Below are 23,943 nucleotides of genomic sequence, written 5' to 3' on the forward strand. Positions count from 1 at the left end.
AGACATTTCTCCAAGAAGCTATACATGTGGCCAATAAGCACATGAAAGAATGCTCAAAACCATTAGTTACTAAGGGTACTCTAAATCAAACAATAATGAAATACCACTTCACAACTACCAGGATGAAGGATGTGGAGAAATTTGAACCTTTGTGTACTGCCATTAAGAATGGTACAACTACTGTGCAAAACAGCTTGGTGGTTCCTTAAAATACTAAACAAAATTATATTTCTCAGCAATTTCACTAGATACATACCCAAATGAAAACAAAGACTCAGGTAAATACTTGTACACTGCTCTGTATAGTGGTATTATTCACAACTGCCAAAATATGGAAATAACCCAGCTGTTCATCTACAGATGAATGGATAAGCAAAAATATAGGTATGAATGAGTATAACAAAATATTGTTCAGGCACAAAAAATAATGAAGTTCTGAAAATGTTAATGAACCCTGAAGATTCAAAGTTAAGTAAAATAAGCAAGACACAAAAAGATAAATACTCTATGATCCATCTGTGTGATGTATCCTGACAGAGACCAATTCAAAGACATAAAGCAAAGGATACCACGGGCAGAAGTCAGAAGAAAATGAGGACTTAGTAAGTCCGGCTTTTGTATTATGAATGATAAAAAAAGTTACGGAAACAAACTGTGGCAATGGTTACACAATACTGTTAATGAACTTAATGCTATCAAATGGCACACTTAAAAGCACATAAAATTGGCTTAGGAGTCTGAGGCAAGAGGATTTCTTTAGGCTAGGAGTTTGAGACCTGCATATGCCACATAACAAGACCCCATCTTTACAAAAAAATTCTAAAAACTAGATAGGCATGGTAGCATATGCCTATAGTCTTAAAGATAAAAGAAGAAAAAAATAGTAAATGTCAGGGGATGTTTATTTCACTAGTTATAAAACAAACCAACAAACAAAAAACAAGAAACAGTCAGTATAGTATGTTGCCTTATGAAAAGGTTTATATATAAACCTATATATAGATATGAGAAAAGGCTGGTCTCAAACTCTTGGCCTCAAGCAATCCTCTTGCTTCAGCCTCTGAAAGCACATTATTTTTAAGTGTACCATTTAAGTACATTCACAGTGTTGTGTAACCATCATTACTATTTCCAAAGCCTTTTCACCACTCGCAATACAAAATCTGTCACTTTATTAACTCCCTATTCTTTTCTGACTGCAGCCTCTGGTAACCTTAACTTTAGATCTTTAAATTGGTCTATTCTGGATATCTCATACAGGTAGATCATAGCATTTATCCTTTTCTGCCTGGCTTTTTTTTTTTAGCTCTGTCGCCCAGGCTGGAGTATAGTGGCGCAATCTCAGCTCACTGCAACCTCTGCCTCCTGGGTTCAAGAGATTCTCCTGCCTCAGCCTCCTGGGTAGCTAGAATTAAAGGCTCATGCCACTACACCCAGCTAATTTTTGTATTTTTAGTAGAGATGGGGATTCACCATGTTGGCCACAATGGTCTTGATCTCTTGACTTCATGATTTGCCTGCCTCAGCCTCCCAAAGTGCTGGGATTACAGGCGTGAGTCACTGCGCCCAGCCCAGCTTATTTCACTCAGTCTTTAAAACAAAACAAAACAAAATATGTTCTTATATACTCATACCCTAAATTCTGAAAATTTTTAGAGAAATTAGTACATAAAAGTGTTGTCCTTAGCAAAGCGGTTTGGGAACTATAATGACAGAGGAAACAGTAAGACTTTTGTTTTAGCTTTTTATATTTATTTTAAGCCACAAAAATACATCCACTGAAAATATTAAAATAAAGAAGAACAACCATAAACATTGAAAAATACACCTTCATCCAAATGACATGGTGCCTCCACTCCACATCCCCAAGCAATTCTTGAGTTAATAGCACTTAAGACTCATCTTACACACCAGTCCTAGAATCAGTGATTTCTCCAAGGAGCACTAGTTCCTTTTACTAGAAAACAGTACTAGTAACAAAGGGCAGTAGGTGTGCTTGCTGTACTGTTCATCACTGCTTCAGTTCATCTTGGCTGACAGAACAAGGATATATAGGTTTATACATATACATGATAGTTAATTTCCATATAGACACATATCTATAGGTATATTTACACATAAGTTATCGATATAAAAATACCTTAATCCAAACATGAGTTCATACTGATATCACGAGATATAATCCATTTCCCATAGTTCATTCTAGTATCCCCCAGTGGCCTATTTGTAGACTCCTACCTCAACAGGGAATAAACTGCTCCCAAGAACACCATTTGTTTTCTTATTTCCAGAATTTCTTATTTTCCTATTTTATCTTCTCATTTCTTTTTCTCCTCTTCTATTTTTCTATTATTTTCTATTTCTTATTTCATTGTCTTATTTATTTGTATAATTCCAGTATGTTATAGTTTTTGAATTTCTAAAATTCATGTCCATAACAAACACCTTTCCCACTAACAGCACAATTCTTAGGCACAAGATTGTTTTATTTTGTTTAAATGTAGTTTCATTTCCAAAGATCAGCAGATTTCTCCCATTACCCTTTTCAAAGAGATCATGTGATACACTTATGACAAAATTTATTTGGATATAGTCTATGTTCCTTTCTGGAATTTCCTGACCTTACAATTTTTTAAAAATTTTATATACATTTAAGGTTCATTCTTTAGGCTCTAAAGTTAGATGCTTGCCTTAAATAAGTAACCTAATGTATCCAAGATAATGTCATATATCTAACAATACAGCAGCATGCAAAATGATTTGATGATTCTAACATAACCTGGGGGCTTCATCTAATTATTGCCCCTCTCTAATCTCCCTGAAAACCTCTGATCTCATTATTATACTTACAGTTTTTACAAAATGCCAAATAAATAGATTAACAAAGTACAGAGTCTTTTTTACTGTAATGGCTTCTTTAACAATGTGTAGTTAAGATTCATCTTTGTTGGTACATGAATTCATAGTTCATTCCTTTGCAATATTTAGCAATATTAAATAGTGTGTATTAGCACAGTTTTACACACTCACCTAGTGAAATGTATCTTGGTAGTTTCCATTATGCAGCAGGTAGGAATGAAATTATTATAAACATTCACACGCAGATTTTTGTTAGGAAATAAGACTTTCAAGTCAGTTCGGAAAATGTGCAGAAGGACTTGAGTAATATGTAAGGTCTGTATTCAGTATTACAATAAACTGTCTTTCAAAATGGCTGTTTCAATTTGCGTTACCAAAAGCAATGGATTATTAATTTATGTTACTATATAACTTGCCAGACATAATAGTTAGGCTCTTAAAATTTTAGACTTTCTAACAATTGTACACTAATAATACAAACATTTTTTGTTTTAGTATGAATTTACCTACTAACATCTTTTCACGTTTACGTGCAATCTGAGTATCTTCTTCAAAATGTGTTTCTCTTCATATATTCTCAACATTTTAAATATTTTCTTATTATTACTACTATTAGTTAGGTTTTACAAGTTTCTTGTATCAATCTATAAAGCCCTTTATTTAATACGTCAGGTTTTTTTTTTTTTTTTGAGACGGAGTCTCGCTCTGTTGCCCAGGCTGGAGTGCAGTGACCGGATCTCAGCTCACTGCAAGCTCCGCCTCCCGGGTTCACGCCATTCTCCTGCCTCAGCCTCCAGAGGAGCTGGGACTACAGGCGCTCGCCACCTCGCCCGGCTAGTATTTTGTATTTTTTTTTTAGTAGAGACGGGGTTTCACCAGATTAGCCAGGATGGTCTGGATCTCCTGACCTCGTGATCCGCCCGTCTCGGCCTCCCAAAGTGCTGGGATTACAGGCTTGAGCCACCGCGCCCGGCTAATACGTGACTTTTACATATTTTCTCCCACTCTATGGCTCATCTTTTCAATCTTTTAATAGTTATGTTCCTGAGATCAAAAAATTTTAATGCTAATTATCAAATATAAGTATTTTTTCCGCAAAGATAGTACAAAGTGTTATATCTAAAAACTAACAATAAAGAGAAGTTCTTATATATTTGTACCCTTGTGATCTATTTTGAATTCCATTTTGTGTACAGTGTGAGGTAGAGATCCACATTTTTTTCTGCATAAATGTCCAACTGTTCATTACCATTTTTTTGAAGCACAATCCTATTACCACTGTATCACAGAGAACACTGTCAAAATTAGTTGACTAGACAAGCCCTGGAAGTCAATTGAGACACAATCAAAAGACAATTTAGAAAACCAGAATTAGAAGTGTAAACTAGCTAGGCACTCTGGGTCTAGACCAACCTAATAACAGTATTAGCATGTCCCACCTAAAAGAACAGGCTGAGCAGGCTCATTCCCATCACTGAAAATACGAAACAGTAGAGCACCCAAAAAAGTGATATAACCTAGTGGATCCATTTTAATAAATGGCATATTCAAAAGTCCTTTTCTGAGTGCCCTTTCATCCGCATAATGCTGAGACTACCTTCCCCCACACAAAGAGGCACCAGTCAGCCTGGCTGTGGAAAGCATCCTCTTCCAGTGAAACAGCACCATTAAAGTGAGAACCTGAAGGAATACTAAATAAACAAAGAGAATAATAGAGAACCACCAGTATCTTACAAAGGAATTTTTTTTTTTCTTTAGAACTACAGTCTGGAAGAGTAAAGGCAGAATCACAAAAATGCTTCAATAATCACTTCAAATTCCCTTGAAACAAATCAAAACGATAAAGATCTCAGTAAAGAAATACAAGTTTAAAACATAATAAATTGAATTACAAAATTTAATAATGCTACAACAAAACTCAATGAACAGCTCAGTAGCACAGCAGAAATGAAGAGAACATAATGTTACAATGAACCTGAGGACTTGGCAACAGAATTTACATTTGCACAACAACAACAAAATCAGATTAAATATATACATAAAGTGAGGACCTATGGACCAATAATAAAATATCAAGCATTTACAACATAAGCATTCATGAATATGAAGCACATGTGACAAAAAGAGTAAATGACAAAATTATGGCTAAATGTCACAAATTGACCAAAGACATAAACCTATTCAAAAGGCTGAACAGGCTGGATGTGGTGGCTTACGCCAGTAATCCCAGCACTTTGGGAGGCTGAGGTGGGTGGATCACATGAGGTCAGGAGTTGGAGACCAGTTGGACAAGATGGTGAAACCCTGTCTCTGCTAAAAATACAAAAATCAGCCAGGCGTGGTGGCGGGCGCCTGCAATCTCAGCTACTCAGGAGGCTAAGGCAGGAGAACTGCTAGAACCGGGGAGATGGAGGTTGCAGTGAGCTGAGATTGAGCCACTGTACTCCAGCCTGGGTGACAAGGGGGGTGACTCTATCTCAAAAAGAAAAAAAAAAAAAATAAATAAAAAAAAAAAAAAAAAAAAAGGCTGAGCAAATCTCCATGGGATAAATCCAAAAATATCCATGGCAAATATGAATTTCCCACCTGAAACCACAAACGAGAGAGGAAATCACGTATTAGTCAACTGCTGGAAGAAAAGATTTTTCAACATAAATTATATCTGGTAAAAATATATGTCAGGAACAAAGAAAAATAAATACATTCTCAGATAAAGAAATTTGTTGGTAGCCAACCTACCACAAAAAGTATGATGAAAATCAGAGTTCTTCAAAAAGAAATGATAAAAGGAACCTTAGAGAATCTGAAAGAAAAAAAAAAAAGAGCAGATACATGTACTCAAAATAAAATTTCAACATATAAGTTTACAAAACTATGCTTGGTTATTTTTTAAAAAGTATCTGATATAACATAAAATTATTTTTAAAGTGGGGAAGGTAAAAAGGCAAGGAAATGGATATAAGGGATGTGGCCACATTTCAACTGAAGTAGCAAAATGTCGACACTAGAAGTCACATGTGCATACTGTAAATAACCAGAAAAATTAAAGAAAATTATATAGATATTTTCAAACATCCAACTGATATTTCAATATGAAATTTTAAAAAACAAATCACATAATCCCAAACAGGTCAATAATTTTCCTCGATGCAGTATGTAAAGACAACCATGGGTTAAAAAAAACCCCACAAAACTCACTATATGCCATTTACAAACAATGAGTTTCAAATTTAACACACAATGAAAGTATGAGAACAGAAAAATGGAAAATAATATGGTAATAATTTTTGGGCAGGTGCATGGCTCATGCACCCAGCACTTTGAAATGCCATGGCAGATGGATCACTTGAGGTCAGGAGTTTGAGATCAGCCTGGCCAACATGGCTAAACCGTCTCTACTAAGAGTACAAAAGTTAGCTAGTTGTGGTGTCACACACCTGTAGTCCCAGCTGGGACTACATATAGTGAGTCAGGAGAATCACTTGAACCTTGGAGGTGGAGGTGGCAGTGAGCTGAGATCACACCATTGCACTTCAGCCTGGGAAACAGAGCAGAGTGTCTCTCAAAAAAAAAAAAAAAAAAAAAAAAATTTCTTTTTTTCAAGCAAGTCTCACGGCTCAGCCTCCCAAGCAACTGGGACTACGGGTGCGTACCAGCAGGCCCAGTTAATTTTTTGTATTTTTTGTAGAGACGGGGGTGTTTGGTAATGTTGGTTGGCCAGGCTAATCTTCAACTCCTGGCCTCAAGTAATCTGCCCACCTTGTGCTCCCAAATTGCTGGGATTACAAGCATGAGCCATGGCGCCCCACCACACCCGGACTTAATATTAATAATTTTAAAAGACAAAAATGTGGGTGGGCGTGGTGCCTCACGCCTGTAATCCCCAGCACTTTGGGAGGCTGCGGCAGGAGGATCATCTGAGGTCAGGGATTCAAAACCAGCCTGGCCAACATGGTGAAACTCTATCTCTACTAAAAATACAAAAATTAGCTGGGTATGGTGGCAGGCGCCTGTAATCCCAGTTATTCGGGTGGCTGAGGTGGGAGAATCACTTGAATGCAGGAGGCGGAGTTTGCAGTGAGCCAAGATTACGCCACTACACTAGAGCCTGGGTGACAGAAGAAGACTCTATCCAAAAAAAAAAAGCACTGACAATGCAGGAGTGAACTAATACCAGAGAAAATGGTAGAGTAGACAACTCCAAGGACTCATTCCTCCATAAAACATTAAAAACAAAAAACAAACAAAAAACAAAAAAAACCAAGCAAACCCTATCCGAAAACATTAAGGATTTATAGTAGTCATAAAATATAGCACCGAGAGCAGAGCCTGACAGGAAAAGCTGGAGAGAAAGATTCTTTGGGAAATTAGGACATTCAAAAGTGTCAGTGTCTACTGGGATACCACACTCATGTCCAGAAAAAGATTCATGCTTGCTCGATGAAAACCAAAAGAATTCACCTTTATCTGATTTCACTTCTATGTGATTACTCAGGACAAGGAGGAAAACTAAGATTTGTAAGCTTACTTAGGTATTGGAGTTGTTCCACACCAAAAAGACAATTTACAAAGGGGAAAATGTTTCAGAGGTTTCTTTTCCTTTCCATTCTTTTCACTCTCTCTTTTTCACTTACTATATTTTACTCCTGGTGTGCAAAGAAATCTATATATAATGTTAGCTGAATACAAGCTAACGGAATAGAGATCACACATGAAAAAGATACCAGGAGTGAACATACCTGGTGACCATCAAACAGGCAAGAATTCCTTATGTGAGGACTTTAGAAGGGAGCAAAGACCACCTGATGACTATCAAAAGAGGTCATCTGGAGGCAAAACTCCTTATCTGGGAATTGAGAAGTGATTAAGTTTCCATAGTATCTGAAGTTAGCATCTGGTTCCAGGCCTCTTTCAACTTTTGTAAGTAACTGAAATTTCTACATGTCTCTGGAATGCCATGCTGAAACTAATTTTATAATCCTAAACTGTTGGGAGCAAGCCCCCCAAAGTCTGGCCATAAACTGGCCCCAAAACTGGCCATAAACAAAATCTTTGCAACACTGTGATATGTCCATAATGGCCCTAACGCCCAAGCTGGAAGATTGTGGGTTTATGGGAATGAGGGCAAGGAACACCTGGCCCGCCCAGGGTAGAAACTGCTTAAAAGCATTCTTAAGTCACAAACAAAAGCATGAGCAATCTGTATCTTAAGTGCGTGTTCCTGCTGCAATTAATTTGGCCCATCACTTCATTTCCCTTAAGGGATACTTTTAGTTAATTTAATATCTATAGAAACAATGCTAATGACTGGTATGCTGTTAATAAGTATGTGGGTAAATCTCTGTTCAGGGGTGTCAGTTCTGAAGGCTGTGAGACCCCTGATTTCCCACTCCACACTCTATATTTCTGTGTGTGTGTCTTTAATTCCTCTAGCACCGCTGGGTTACGGTCTCCCTGACCGAGCTGGTGTCGGCACTAAGTTCCCATCTTAAGGTCCATAAATGCTTCTAAGGAAAATTCACCATGGTCCTCTTGATGAGGTGCCCAGCTGCACCCTTTTGTGGCATTTTTCCTTTCTAATAAACTTTCCTTTTTCAAATCTATATTGTTGGTAAGTCCGCTTTACGCTGAGTCAACCCTGTGCTGGGGTTCTGACACCTTGCCTGGCAAATACAGACTCTGGAAACATAATTTAAACAGTCATTTAAAAACCAAATGTGGACTACAGTAAGAAACAAAATCAAATTCTGAGGAGAAGGAAGAAACTGTCTTCTAGAACTGACTTCTTAAAGTATTTAAAATGACAAACAAAACATACTGAATATGTAAAGAAGCAACACATTATTGCCCATTCAAAAAATAAAGATTTCTGGTTTCTAATTTGACATTTAAGAAGCTGGAAGTTGTCACTCTATCCTAGCAAAGTAAAAATCCAAACAAGCTGAAAGATCAACAGTTCTTTTTAGATTCATCAGAGAATTGCGGGTCATAGCGCAAGCCAACAGCCCAAACTGGAGAAAAATGACAGACCAATGCAGGGAATAAGGACTGGCCAGAGCAAACACCCCTGAGCACTATCCTCAGAAGGAAATGGTGCTGTCACAGGGAAATCTGAACTGTGAGTGACAAATTACAGGCGCTCAGCATGGACACATATGAGAGGGAGCCAGTTATCTGGAGCACACACACAGATTTCTGAGTTTTACCTCCAGTTTCTCACAGTGAATAATGAGGGGAAAAAAATCTGCCAATCTAGCTTTCCTGTCCTGTATGAACATGGGAAAAAAAATCTGAGAAGCACTGTGAAGCTGACAGTTCAGAGGCACAGACTCATTAAAGACTGAAACCTAAATCACAGACCTAAATACAACGCTCCTATACTCCCCACCACACTTACTACAACATTAGTAAGGGGGATGTGTGTGCGTGTATTTATATATATACATCTAGTAACCAGGTATGGATATCAAGAAAAAAATAACCAAAGAGGCAAACAAACAAACAAACAAACAAACAAAAACCACAGTTGGAAGAGACAGAGTATCAGAACCAAACTCAATTATGACATGGATGTTGCGAATATTAGACTAGGAATGTAAGATAATTGTAATTAAGATCCAAAGAGATTTAACTGATAAAGCAGACAACAGAAACACGTAAAGGAAAGAGAGAGAACTCCTAAGAACCAAAGAGAGACGCTGGAGATAGAAAATAACGTAACAGAAAAGAAGAATACCTTTGAAAACTTACTGGTAAACTAGACAATACTGAGGAAAGAATCTCTTAGCTTGAGGTTATCAACAGAAACTTCCTAAATTGAAAAATGAAAAAAAAATGTGAGAAAATGACAAAAAGTTTAATTACCTATACCAGGAATCAGAAAAACAGATAAAATATTTGAAACAAAAGTGAGAATATCCACTAATGAATCTCAGATACAAAACCACAGATGGTGGAAGCTCATGGAACACAGGGCAGAATAAATGCCCACACGTTTACACACAGGCATATCATTTTCAGACTATACAAAATCAAGACAAAGAAAAATACTGAAAGAAACTAGAAGAAAAAAAAAATTAGACAGCAACGGTATTACCTGTGTCTTCTCCTTAGAAACCATAAAAGCAAGAAGAGGAGTGAAATGTCTCTAGTGTTTACGGGGAAAAAATAAAATAAAATAAACCACCAACCAGGGACTTTATACCCTGATAAACTGTTCTTCCAAAATGAAGAACACAAAAGGACCTACTCAGAAAAATTAAAAAGGAAAGCAGTTGATGCCAATACACCTGCATTGTAACGAATGGTAAAACAAATTATTAGAGAGAAGGAAATTGACAATAGTCAGAAACTCAACATTCATAAGGAAGAGCATCAAAAAAGGGGTAAGTAGAGACAATATTAAACACTTATAAAAATCCTTAGTTGATCTAACAAAATCAGTTCATTTGAAACAATATAAGTGAAATGAAAAGCAAGAATGATACAGGGAGAGGGAAACAGAATTAGGATTACCTTATTATTCTAAAGTACTCTCACTACCAGTGAAGGGGTAAAGAGGAATAGTGCTGCTTTATAGTGGACTTCTATTAGTGCACAATTAAGAGTAAGTGACAGCCTGGGCATGGTGGCTCACGCCTGTAATCCCAGCACTTTGGGAGATGGAGTGAGTGGATCACCTGAGCTCAGGAGTTTGAGATCATGGTGAAACCCAGTCTCTACTAAAAATGCAAAATAGCTGGGCATGGTGGCGCATGCCTGTAACCCTAGCTATTCAGGAGGCTGATTATTTCAGGAGAATCGCCCGAACCCAGGAGGAGGAGGTTGCAGTGAGCAGAGATTGCTCCATTGTACTCCAGCCTGGGCAATAAGAGTGAAACTCTGTTTTGGGTGGGGGAGAAAAAAAAGAGTAAGTGACAGTAAGACAGGAGTGAAAATGGAATCATATAATGCTCAATTAAAACCACAAAAAGTAGAAACAAGAGACAAAACAGAAATGAAAAGAAATGGTAACAAACAAAACAAACAGATATTAACCAAATTAAAGTCACATCCCACCTAACAACTTTTTCAGTAAATGATAGATTGTGTAAATTACAGTGGTCCCATAAGATTGTCATGGATCCAAAAAATTCTTACCCCAGGTGGCATCACAGCCATGTTAAAGTCTTAGTGCCATGGAATACTTGTGTTTGTGGTGATGTTGATGTAAATAAACTTATTGCACTGCCAGTTGCCTAGAAGTGCAGAACAGTATACATACTTAGCAATGATAATGACCTCTTACTGATTTATGTATTTATTATATTATTTATTGTTATTTTAGAGTGTACTCTTCCTACTAATTAAAACACCCACCTAAAGTATTTTTAAAAATATTAAAAGTAAATGATATGAAAAGATAAAATATATGCTGCCAGGGGCGGTGGCTCACGCCTGTAATCCCAGCACTTTGGGAGGCCGAGGCAGGTGGATCATTAAGTCAGGCGATCGAGACCATCCTGGCTAACACGGTGAAACCCTGTCTCTACTAAAAACACACACAAAAAAACTAGCCGGGCGAGGTGGCGGATGCCTGTAGTCCCAGCTCCTCTGGAGGCTGAGGCAGGAGAATGGCGAGAACCCGGGAGGCGGAGCTTGCAGTGAGCCAAGATCACACCACTGCACTCCAGCCTGGGAGACACAGCAAGACTCCGTCTCAAAAAAAAAAAAAAATATATATATATATATATATATATTTTTATATATATATATTTTTTTATATATATATATTTTTTATATATATATATGCGCTAATTGTAATTTTAAAAAAAACCCCTGGAAACACAGCAGACTTTAAGCCAAGTAACGTTTTCTGGGATAAAGAGCAGCATTACATAGTAACAAAGGGGTCCACTCTCCAAGAAAACATAACAATCCTTAACATTTATGCACCTAACAATGGATAAATAAGGCAAAAACTGGCAGAACACCAAGGAAACATAGATGAATTCAATAGCTGGGGAGAATTTAATATATATTTATCATAAATAGAAAAATCAGCAAGCAATCAATAAAAACATAGAAACAGTGGAAATCAACAACACTGTCGACCAACTGAATATATAGTCATCCCTTGATATTCATGGGATGAATTATCATGGGACACCGAAATCCACACATACTCAAGCTCCACAAATTACCCTGTGTAACCAGGGTATGTAAGAGTCAGCTCTCTGTATTCCTGGGTTTTCATCCCACAAACACTGCATTTTCAACCCATATTTGGTTTTGGAAGTGGATCCTGCAGCAGTAGGAGAATACACATTCTTTTTAAATTCAAATAAAATATTCACAAAGTCACAACACATTCTGTGACATAAAATATACCTTAACAAATTTCAAAGAATAAGAAATCATAGAATGTGTGGAGGGCAGCTTGAATCTACAAATCAGACTTAAACTAGAAGTCGATACAATTAAACAGACTGATTAATCTCTAAAATAGTTCAAGATTAAATAGCACACTCCTATTTTAATTTAGGAATTGACAGATATAAACTAGAAGTCAATAAAAGTAAAAGGACTGGTTAATCTCCAAAACAGTTCAAGATTAAATAGTACACTCCTATTACAGCACGAGTAAGAAGAGTTCTCAAGAAAATAAAAAAATTTATTTTGAATTAAATGAAAATGAAAACAAAACTTATAAAAGTTTGTGAGATGGAGCAAAAGCACTGAATGAACGTATCAAAAAAGAGAATATACTGGGCAGGGCGCAGTGGCTTATGCCTACAATCCCAGCACTTTGAGAGGCCAAGGCAGGAGGATCACTTGAGGTCAGGAGTTTGAGACCAGGCTGGCCAACATGGCAAAACCCTGTCTCTATTAAAAATGCAAAAATTAGCCAGGTGTGGTGGCTGGTGCCTGTAATCCCAGTTACTTGGAAGGTTGGGGCAGGAGGATTCCTTCAGCCTGGGAGGTGGAGGTTGCAGTAAACTGAGATCGCACCACTGTGCTACAGCCTGGGCGACAGAGTGAGACTCTGTGTCAAAAAAAAAAAAAAAAAAAAAAATACTGGCCGGGAGCGGTGGCTCACGCCTGTAATCCCAGCACTTTGGGAGGCTGAGGTGGGCGGATGATGAGGTCAGGAGATCGAAACCATCCTGGCTGAAACGATGAAATCCCATCTCTACTAAAAATACAAAAAATTAGCTGGGCTTGCTGGTGGGCACCAGTAGTCCCAGCTACCTGGGTGGCTGATGCAGGAGAATGGTGTGAACCGGAAGGTAGAGCTTGCAGTGAGCCAAGATGGTGCCACTGCACTCCAGCCTGGGCAACAGAGCAAGACCCGTCTCAAAAAAAAAGAAAAAAAAAAAAAAGTACTGAAAATCGATCACTTATGCATACACCTTAAAAAATCTAAAAAAACTAGCCGGGCGCGGTGGCGGGAGCCTGTAGTCCCAGCTACTCGGGAGGCTGAGGCAGAAGAATGGCATAAACCCGGGAGGCGGAGCTTGCAGTGAGCTGAGATCCAGCCACAGCACTCCAGCCTGGGCCACAGAGCCAGACTCCGTCTCAAAAAAAAAAAAAAATCTGAAAGAGCAAATTAAATATTAAAATATTAAGTAATAAAAATTAGAACAGAATGCAATCAAACTGAAATCAGGAAATCAATAAAAAACAAGTCAATGAAACCAAACTAGTTCTGTGAAAAGATCCATACATCAATAAGCCCCTACCTTTCAGGTTAACAAAAAAAGAAATAAGACACAAATAACTCACATCAGAAATGAAAGCGCAATAATAACTATGGATGCCGTGGACATTAAAAGGATAATAAGAGAATGCAATTAAAAAATGCCCAAAAAATGTAGAGGAAGTGAACCAACTTCTTGAAACACATTTGCCAAAACTCACATAATCTGAATAAGTACATATCTAGTAAAAAAAATTCAAGGCAATAATAAATAATCTTCTAAAAAAGAAGGCTATAGTCCTACATCAGCTCACTGGTGAATTCTACCAACATCTGGGGGAAAAAACTACAATTCTCTGAAGAAAGAAACAAAGTACTTGCTAACTCATTTTACATGGCCAGTACTACCCTAAATCCAAAATCAGAAAGACATTTCAAGAAGCAAAAACTACAAATCAAAATATCTTGTAAATATGATATGAAAATGCTCAGCAAAATACTAGCAAATGAAATACAACCTATTTTGCAATCCAACCAAGTGGGATTTATCCCAGATGTGCAGAGACAGTTTAACTGAAAATCAATTAATGTAACCCATTAAATCAAAGGGCTTAAAAAAATCACATGACGGCAGGCCATGGGGATCACTGTAATCCCAACACTATGGGAGGCTTAGGTGGGCAGATGGCTTGAACTTAGGAGTTCAAGACCAGCCTGGGTAACATGGTGAAACCCTGACTCTACTAAAAATACAAAAATTAGCCAGGTGTGGTGGTGAAGGCCTGTATTACCAGCTACTCTGGAGGCTGAGTTGGGAGGATTGCTCGAGACTAGGAGGCAGAGGTTGCAGTGAGCTCAGAACACACCACTATACTCCAGCCTGGGCAACAGAGTGAAACCAAATCTCAAAAAATATTAGTAATTAAAAAATAAAAGGTTTACAGATTGGGAAGGAAGAAATAAAACTGCTCTCTCCATGGGCAAGATAATGTATGTAGATAATCTGAAGGAAGTGACCAAAAAAAAGGCCTCTTGAAATTTTTAACTCACAATTGCATGATCTAAGAGTAATATGAAGAAAGACAACTGTTTCTTTTATTTTTTGAGATGGAGTTTCACTTGTGTTACCCAGGCTGGAGTGGAATGGTGTAATCTTGGCTCATAGCAACCTCCGCCTCCCAGGTGCAAGTGATCCTCCAGCCTCAGCCTCCCAAGTAGTTGGGACTACAGGCAAGTGCCACCAGGCCTGCCTAATTTTTTTGTATTTTTAGTAGAGACAGGGGTTTCATCATGCTAGCCAAGCTTGTATCCAACTCCTGACCTCAGGTGATACTCTCCTTGGCCTCCCAAAGTATTGGGATTATAGGTATGAGCCACTGTGCCCCACCAATTGTTTCTTAAATACCTGCAATAAACTAGCAGAATTTGGTATTAAAAACACAATACTCTTTACATAGCATTCCCAAAATAAAGTAGGTGTAATTCTAGCAAACATGTACAAGATCTATATGAGTAAAATAACAACAATAAAAAAACAAACTGATGAAGATACCAAAGAAGAAATAGAGAAATATTCCTGGAAAAGAACACTCAATTCTAACAAGTTATTACACTTTGTGGATATAAACCAATATTAATGTTTACATGAAGAGATATATTTGTAGTACGTACTGCCTTAGAATATTGTACAATTTTTTTTTTTTTAAGTATACAGTGTCTTGCTCTGTCTTTGAGACTGCAGGGCAGCGATCAAAGTTAACTATAATCTCCAACTCCTGGGCTCAAACAATGTGCCCATTTCAGCATCCTGAATATCTAGGAGAGGTGTGCACCGCTATACCTGGCTAATTTTTGTACTTTTGGCTATGCTGCCCAGTCTGGTGTTGAACTTTTGACCTCAAAAGATTCTCTCACCTCAGCCTCAAAAGTGCTGAGATTACAGAAATAAGCCACTGCATGTAGCTAAAAAAAATTTTTTTTAGACTTTTTGTGAAGACAGTCTTGCCATGTTACCCAAGCTGGTCTCATACTCCTGGCCTCAAGGGATCCTCTGACCTCAGCCTCTCAAAGCACTGGGATTACAGGTTTGAGCCACTAAGTCCGGCAGTTCTTCTGTGTCTCAACCTCTGTTCACATAGAGCTCTCCAGAACAGACTTTTGTGAGCTATTTTAATTTCTCTAATAATGATTATTTCACCTCTGCCATTTCGTGTTTTGTACATGTATGCAACTTCTTTATCTTGAAGCAACTTTTGAATGTTCTGTCTGCTTTTATTCACCAGGGGAAGAACATTAAGGCATACTTTCTAAAAATTTCTACATTATTAATTTCTGAATGTCTATTTCATTTATATCCCATTTAAAACATTTTCTTATAATATAATATGAAGTTAAATTCATAGAATACGACTATGCCTAATATTCTTTTACATAAAAACCGGATTTGGCTTACCTTTTACATAGAATTTTTGTGTTTATGTGAATAAAATCTGCCTTTAAGTATCAAAACTTATACCAAAACTTATGGTGCTAAAGCTAATTCTAACTTATGAATTACTTTAAGAAATAATGTAGGCTGGGGGTGGTGATTATTAATCCTGTGATCCCAGCACTTTGGGAGGCTAAGGTGGGCAGATCACTTGAGGTTAGGAGTTCGAGACCAGTCTGGCCAACACGGCAAAACCTTTTATCTACAAAAATACAAAACTTAGTTGGGCATGGTGGCACGTGCCGTAATCTCATGTGCCTGTAATCCCAGCTGCTCTGGAGGGTGAGGCAGGGTAACTGCTTGCATATGGGAGGAGGAGGTTGCAGTGAGGTGAGAATGTAGCACTGCCCTCCAACCTGGGTGACAGAACAAGACTCTGTCAAAAATAAATAAATAAATAAATAAAATAAATAATCAATAAATCAAGTAAACATTCCATTCATATTTAAAATAGCTTAAATGAAGAATTATTCACAGTAACATTATTTCTAATTTTCACAATTATTAATTAAACCGGTCAAAGTAGATCACTGACATTATACAATACAGTTCTACTTGTACTAATAGTAACTTCCAAGACACAAGTTAAAAAAAAAACAAAAACAAGAGTCAAAGAGAATATGCTCACTACATACAATTTGAATAAAATAAAGGAAAACAAAAACAAATTATACAAATACATCTGTGAATTTACCTAAACAATTAAAAGATTTTTGTACAATACTCAAACAACTATTAACACTGGTGGCTGCTTTGGAAATAAATATAGTTAAGAGGCAGAGGGAGGAAGAAGTCACAGACCCCCCTTCTTTTCATTCTGTACAAACCATATGCAAAATTATGCAGTATTATAATAACAAAATGAATGTTAAAATATCATTAGTTTCTAAATCTGAAAGACTAGTCAGAAAATCCATCTTTAAAAACCATCTAGTTTTCCTTTAAAATTTTTTATAGTAAATTTTAATTTCTAGCTGGGAGCAGTGACTCATGCCTGCAATCCCAGCACTTTGGGAAGCTGAGGTGGGTGCATTACCTGAGGTCAAGAGTTTGAGACCAGCCTGGCAAATGTGGTGAAACCCCTTCTCTTCTAAAAATACAAAAATCAGCCAAGTATGGTGGCAGGTGCCTATAATGCCAGCTACTAAGGAGGCTGAGGCAGGAAAAATGCTTGAACCTGAAAGGTGGAGGTTGTAGTGAGCCCAGATCACACCATTGCACTCCAGCCTGGGCAACAACAGTGAAACTCTGTCTCAACAACAATAAAAAAATTAATTTATGTGAATAAGACTGGAGCAGCAACTCGCCCATTCAAGTTTTCTACTTCTGGGTAAAATTTCATCATTTATATTCTGCTAGGAAAAAGCTTCTAGATTTTAACAATTGTTATATTTTTATACAGTAGTTCTAAAATACCTTCTATTAACACATCTGTAACCCTGTAGCAAATTTCTTCATTACTTCTAACATTTTTGCTTTTTTGCACCTGTGAGAAATATCCATTTGATCTTTTCAAGGATTCAACTTCTGGATTCATTTAGGCAATTTCTAAATACAAAACTAAAATAAAGTAGGCTTAAGGAGTTACTGTGTTAAAAATATGTACAAATAATACCAAAAGAAGTAACAATAGATGATGACATGCTCCTGTTATCTTATTAAAACGAACAAAAAATAGCCAAGAAGAAAACTAATACATTTAGAGATGTTACTGCATATGTTGCATGCAAACAGCATTTGTGTATACTTACTTTATATATGGGTCTTTAAACATTTCACAACTTGCATTATATGAAAGGTCAAATAACAATCCATTATGTATATATTTAGATACACCCTCCCTGTTTTCTTTATCCATTCATCTTTCAATGGCCATGTAGTTTGTTTCTACATCTTGGCTGTTGCAAATAATCCTACAATTAGTATGAAGTGGAGACACGTGCTGATGTTGTTTCCTTTGGATATACATGAAGTGAATGGCCGGATTATATGGTAGCTCTATTTTTAATGTTTAAAGTAACCTTCCTCTGTTTTCCATAATGGCAGTACCAATTTATATCCCCCACCAGGACTGTATGGTTCATTCTCTTTTCTCCACATCCTCAGTAACACTTTTAACTTTTTGATAACATCCACTGATGTAGTGAGGCTTTGTGCCCCGACCCAAATCTCATCTTCAGTTGTAATCCCCACTAATACCCATGTGTCAAAGGAGAAACCAGGTACATGGGGGTGGTTTCCTCTATGCTGTTTTTGTGACAGTGAGTTCTCACAAGATCTAATGGTTTTATCTCTCTGCTTGACAATTCTGCTGTCTGCCGCCTTCTGAAGAAGGTGCCTGCTTTCCCTCACCTTCTGCCATGATTGTAAGTTTCCTGAGGCCTCCCCAGTCACGCAGAACTGTGAGTCAATTAAACCTCTTTCCTTTCCAAATCTCCCAGTCTTGGGTATGTCTTTATTAGCAGTGTGAAAACGGACTAATATAGCCATCCTAAGATACGCGGTGATATTTCACGATGGACTTGATTTGAAATTCCCTGATTAGTTTTACTAAGCAGTGTGTCATATACTTGTTGACTGTTAGTATACTTTCTTTGGAAAAATGTCTATCCAGGTCCTTTTGCCCACTTTTACTTGTGAGTTACTTTTAGGTTACTGAGTAATATGGATTTTGGAGATATTGGGGTATTAAGCCTTATTGGAATTTATGGTTTCCAAATATCATCTCCCAAACTTCTTGGATGCTTCTACCTTTGCTGACTGCTTTCTTTGCTGTATACAAGCTCTTCAGTTTGATGCAATTTACCTATTTTTACTTTTATTACCTATGTCTTTAGTGCCATATCCAGAAAAATCAATGCTAAGATCAATGTCATGCAGCTTTCCCTGCTGTTTTCTTCTATTATGGTTTTAAGTCTTATGTTTATAAGTCCTCAATTCATTTTGAGTTGCTTTTTGTGTATGGTGTAAGATAAAAATCTAATTCCATTTTTATACATGTAGATGTCCAGCTTTCCCAAAACAACTTACTGAAAAGACTATCCTTTTCCACTGTATTTTCTTGGGTCCTTTGTCAAATATCAGCTGACCCTATGTATGTGGGGTTTTCTTCCAGGCTGTCCATAAAGTAGTATTGGTCTATGTATTTTTTTTACATACCAGTCACTATTTTACCATTTTCATTACTATCGCTTTATAATATATTATAAAATCAGGAAGTGTAATGCCCCAGCCTTGTTTATCTTGTCCAAGATTCCTTTAGCTCTTCAGGGTGTCTTCTGATTCCACACAAATTTTACAATAGTTTTTTGTATTTCTGTGCACATGCCATTGGAATTTTGAGACATCACTTAGTGTAGTTGTACATTATGATAAATACTGATTCTTCTAATCCATGAACATGGAGAGACCTTGCTATTTATTTCTGTCATCTTCAGTTTCCTTCACTGATGTTTAACATAGTCCAGGCTACAGATCTTTCCATTTCTTTTGGGGATGATTTGTTATTAACACACACAAATACTATGATGTTTGTATGTTAACTCTGTATCCTGAAGCTTTAATAAATTTGGTTTTGTTTTCTTTTTAGTTCTAATAATTTTTCCTGGAGGTGATTAGGTTTTTTTTTTTTTTCATCTACAAGATCATGACTTCTGCAAACCAAAACTTCTTTTCCTTTTTCTTCCCAATAAGTATTTTTCTATCTCTTTATCATGCCTAACTGCTCTGGCTAGGACTTCTAGTTCCATGTGGAACAGGAGTAGTAAAAGTGGGCATCCTTGTCTTGCTCCTGATCTTAGTGAAAAAGCTTTCCATTATCCCCAATTGAGTATGATGTTAACTGTAGATCTGTGATATATGGCCTTAATTATGTTGAAATACATTCCTTATGTAATTTATTGAGAATTTTTATCATGTGAAAACATTGAGTTTTTGTCAAATGCTTTTAATCCAGCTACTGAGATAATCATATAATCATCTATCTTTCATCATGTTTATGTAGTATATCACATTGATCAGTTTGTCAATGTTTGCATGATCACTACATCCTACAGATAACGGCCTATTGATCGTACTATGTTAGTCTTTCAATGTGTAACTGAATTTGGATTGGCAATACTTTTTAGTACTTTTATCTCTTGTTAGTATTTTTGCTGGTATTTTATTAAGAACTTACACTGATTTTAGCAATTAATGTCATCATCGTAACAACACAGTAAGGGTAAATCATATGTTTATCCAAAAAGCTACAAAGCCTATTTAACTGGCTATTGAAAGATTATGAAAAAGAAAAGCTCTGCAAATTTTAGAAAATGTAATTATCAGGTGGCAGAAGATACTATAAGGATATGAGAAAACCTAGCTGACAGTCTTTCCTTTACTGGTTAAAAATTAGGAAAATCAAATCTACATATGTATTCACACAATACTACATTTTATACTTCAGCCTACTTATAGAAGATAAACGCTTGTATCAGAATTTTTTAAATTAGGAAACATTCTTATATTAACAAGAAAGGTATCATTGAGATAAAGAATTCCACTGAATATGTCAACTGACATGAAAGCACACTACCCATTTTTCCACTTTTGAGAAGACTGTACTCAGTTTAGACTTCATGTCCCCACTCTGTTATACTGACCTTTACTACACAAAGAACAGGTATAGTCTAATTTTTAAAGATTCAAATATAAAAATTCTGTAACTTCAGTGATTACTCACTGAAGAATTTTTTATATTTGTATCTTTAAAAATTAGATTATATGTCATTTAAAATTCATATATTTCTTTCCTTTGATACAAATTGAGATTATTTCAATATCTTCAACTGTACAAACCATACTAATAGGTAGAATGCATTTAAAATTAGTTTCTCTCTATTATGTGATATGTGTCCACACCCAAATCTCACCTTGAATTGTAGTCCTCATAATCCCCAGGTACCGTAGGAGGGACCCAATGGGAGATATTAATAATTTAATAATGGGGGCAGTTACCCTCATGCTATTCTCGTAATACTGAGTTCTCACAAGATCTGGTGTTTTTATAGGAGGCTTTTCCCTCATTGCTCAGCACTTCTCCTTCCTGTCACCATATAAAGAAGGATGTGTTTGTTTCCCTTCTGCATGATTGTTAAGTTTCTTGAAGCCTCCCCAGCCATGCTGAATTAAGTCAATTAAACCTCTTTCCTTTATACATTACCCAGTTTAGGGGATGTCTTTATTAGCAGCATGAGAATAGACTAATACATCAGGCGTGTTTAATGTTAGAATCAAAAATAGTTTCAAGATATTTTACTGTCAAGTATAATTTTCACCAGTTCTTGTCATTTACTGGGGTCATAAAAAATTATCTAACTGGGGCCAAGCACAGTGGCTCACAACTGTAATCCCGGCGCTTTGGGAGGCTGAAATGCAAGGATCACTTCAGCCCAGGTGTTTTGAGATCAGCTTTAAAAACACAGCAAGACCCTATCTATAATAAAAATTAAAATAAACTGGCTTGGATGTTAGTAGTCCAAGTTGCTCCAGGGGTTGAAAGGGAGGATGGCTTGAGTTGAGGAGTTCAAGGCTGCAGTGAACTAAAATTGTCCCCCTAATGTACTCCAGCTTGGGCAACAAGGGACACCTGATCTCTTAAAAAATAAAATAATAAAATTACTTTTCCTATATCAAAAGATTAAGAAAATGTTTTTAAAACAGCAACAACATAATAAATGAAAAAAATACATACCCTAAACTTGGAATGGCACGTTAAGAATTTTTATTCACGACACTCACGAAAAAGATGGGCAATTCTTAACCCATTTATGCCTAGTGTTCCACTATTGGAATGCTAAGCATATGGGGTTTTTTCATATCCTACCGCTTAAGGTCATCGCCAAGGTATGTCTGCAAAAATTCAAAAAATTTGCAACCTCCACCACAAATGGATTTAAATGCATTTTGTAAAACAAAATCAATCTGTAGGTTAGAATATCCCAACTTAAAGGTGTATCAACTTTGATTCAGTAAATCTAAGGCCACCGTGTGTATCTTGTGGAGCACAGGGAGAAGTGAGGTAGAGAAACACATAGATAACTCTTAAAAACTTCCCACGAAGCTTGTCACAGCTGAGTTAAAGAACCAGCCAGTTAAATGTTCTGTGTCTTACTGAATCTCATAGTAACATTAAGAATGGAAAATACAGCATCTTTCCTGTCTTGCATATAATCCTGCATCAAATCTACTTCTCTACAACACTATTTTCTACTTGTACTAGAAACATAAGGGCAGACCTAAAAAATTACATAGGTGTGTTAATAAGCTTCCCCCACCATGAAATTGTTTGTTTTTTGTTTTTCCTTAAGACAGGGTCTCACTCTGCCACACAAGTTAGGGTGCAGTATCACACCACACTGCAGCCTCTGACTCTTCAAGCAAACCTCCAGCCTCAGCCCTCAAAGTAGCTGGAACTATGGGCACATGCCACTACACTTAGCTAACAATTAATTATACAGACCAGTCTCACATTGTGTTGCCCAGGCTGGTGTCAAACACCTGGGCTCCTGCATCGGCCTCTCAAAATGCTGAAATTAAGACATGAGCCACCATGCCCAACATGGTTATTAAATCTCTCTTTATTTCACAATTTAAATTCAAAACGTTCAGCTACTCATAATACACAGAAATGCTACCAATTTTTGTAAGTCTACCAACTCCACCACAAACTGTTAATCCATATGTTACTACAGTCTTAATACTATATAACAAAATCCACTACACAAAGCAAAGTATTAAAAAAAAAAGCTGAAATAACTTTAAAAACACAACAGCCTTGAAGTAGTGGTAACTATCATTTCAAATGGTATGATGTTTAAAAGATACCGCAATCTTAAAGAAAAACAGAAAACTTCAATAACAATGACTTATTACAATCATTCATGAATACTTTAAAATAAAAGTAGACATAACATCCAGGGTTAAATGAAAGCTTTTTAAATAAAGGCAAATTATATTAAGTCAAAGCACTGCACACATGGCAAATATTGTATTTGGGAAATAAATAAGTATAGAGGCAAATTATATGAAGTCAAAGCACTGCACACATGGCAAATATTGTATTTGGGAAATAAATTAAAATACAGAGTTTAAGGTAGTTACAGAAACTGCTATATACAAATAGTAAATACAAATCTTAAATTCCTTCATTTGTCTTTAACAATTTGTTCACTAAACAAAATTTCAAACAAATTTAATGAGAGAAAAATACAAAATATATGAAAGAGTGTAATACCCACAACTCAAATTGTCTAGTATATTTATTTCATTTAAAGCCTGATATCTTCAAGTACATTTCATTTCATCTAAAGCATAGGTGACTGTTTTATTTTTGTTCTTAAATTAAAACACTTACCTGGGTTTCATACAAATGGGCAATATGAAATTGAACTGCAATGGATCATGGGAAAAGATCAGTTACAATAGAGTCTAATGTAATAAAGTAACAAAAAGTAGGGATAATATAAAATGTCAGACATAGGCAAATGCTAAAACTATGGAATATATATTTGACTAGCAGTGCAACTTCTGTTTTAAACAATATGCAATTAAACCTAACAAAGATCATGCCAAAAAAAAATATAAAAAATTAAGTAATATTGTAAACAATTTATTTATAACTCTAATAATCATCAAAATCCACAATAGGTAAGTATACGTCATAAAAAGTTCTTAACCGGAGTATTAAGAAAACATAAGCATTTAAGTTTGCATATCTCAATACATGGTATTCAAAATTTTACCTTAAAAACATAATATTTACTCTGTAATCAAGAAATGTTTTTCAATGTGTATGCTTTTCTTTATATTAAATCTTTTATTAACAACTTTTTTTAGGTTATAGATCAAATACTAGTAACAACATAAGGAAACCTAG

The 23,943-nt window shown here is 36.3% G+C and overlaps 1 protein-coding gene across 37 annotated transcripts in view; it reads right to left on the reverse strand.

The window, feature by feature from the left end:
- LOC141406934 (histone demethylase UTY) overlaps positions 1 to 23,943 on the reverse strand; it is a 212,305-nt gene that overhangs the window by 100,223 nt on the left and 88,139 nt on the right. For all 37 annotated transcript variants that reach the window (XM_074030498.1, XM_074030508.1, XM_074030502.1 and 34 more), the window contains one exon: positions 23,422 to 23,456. In XM_074030498.1, the coding sequence (XP_073886599.1) occupies positions 23,422 to 23,456 (35 nt within the window). The remainder of the gene's footprint in view (positions 1 to 23,421; positions 23,457 to 23,943) is intronic.

The sequence above is a fragment of the Macaca fascicularis genome, chromosome Y (assembly GCF_037993035.2).
Source record: "Macaca fascicularis isolate 582-1 chromosome Y, T2T-MFA8v1.1".
NCBI classification, from domain to species: Eukaryota; Metazoa; Chordata; class Mammalia; order Primates; family Cercopithecidae; genus Macaca; species Macaca fascicularis.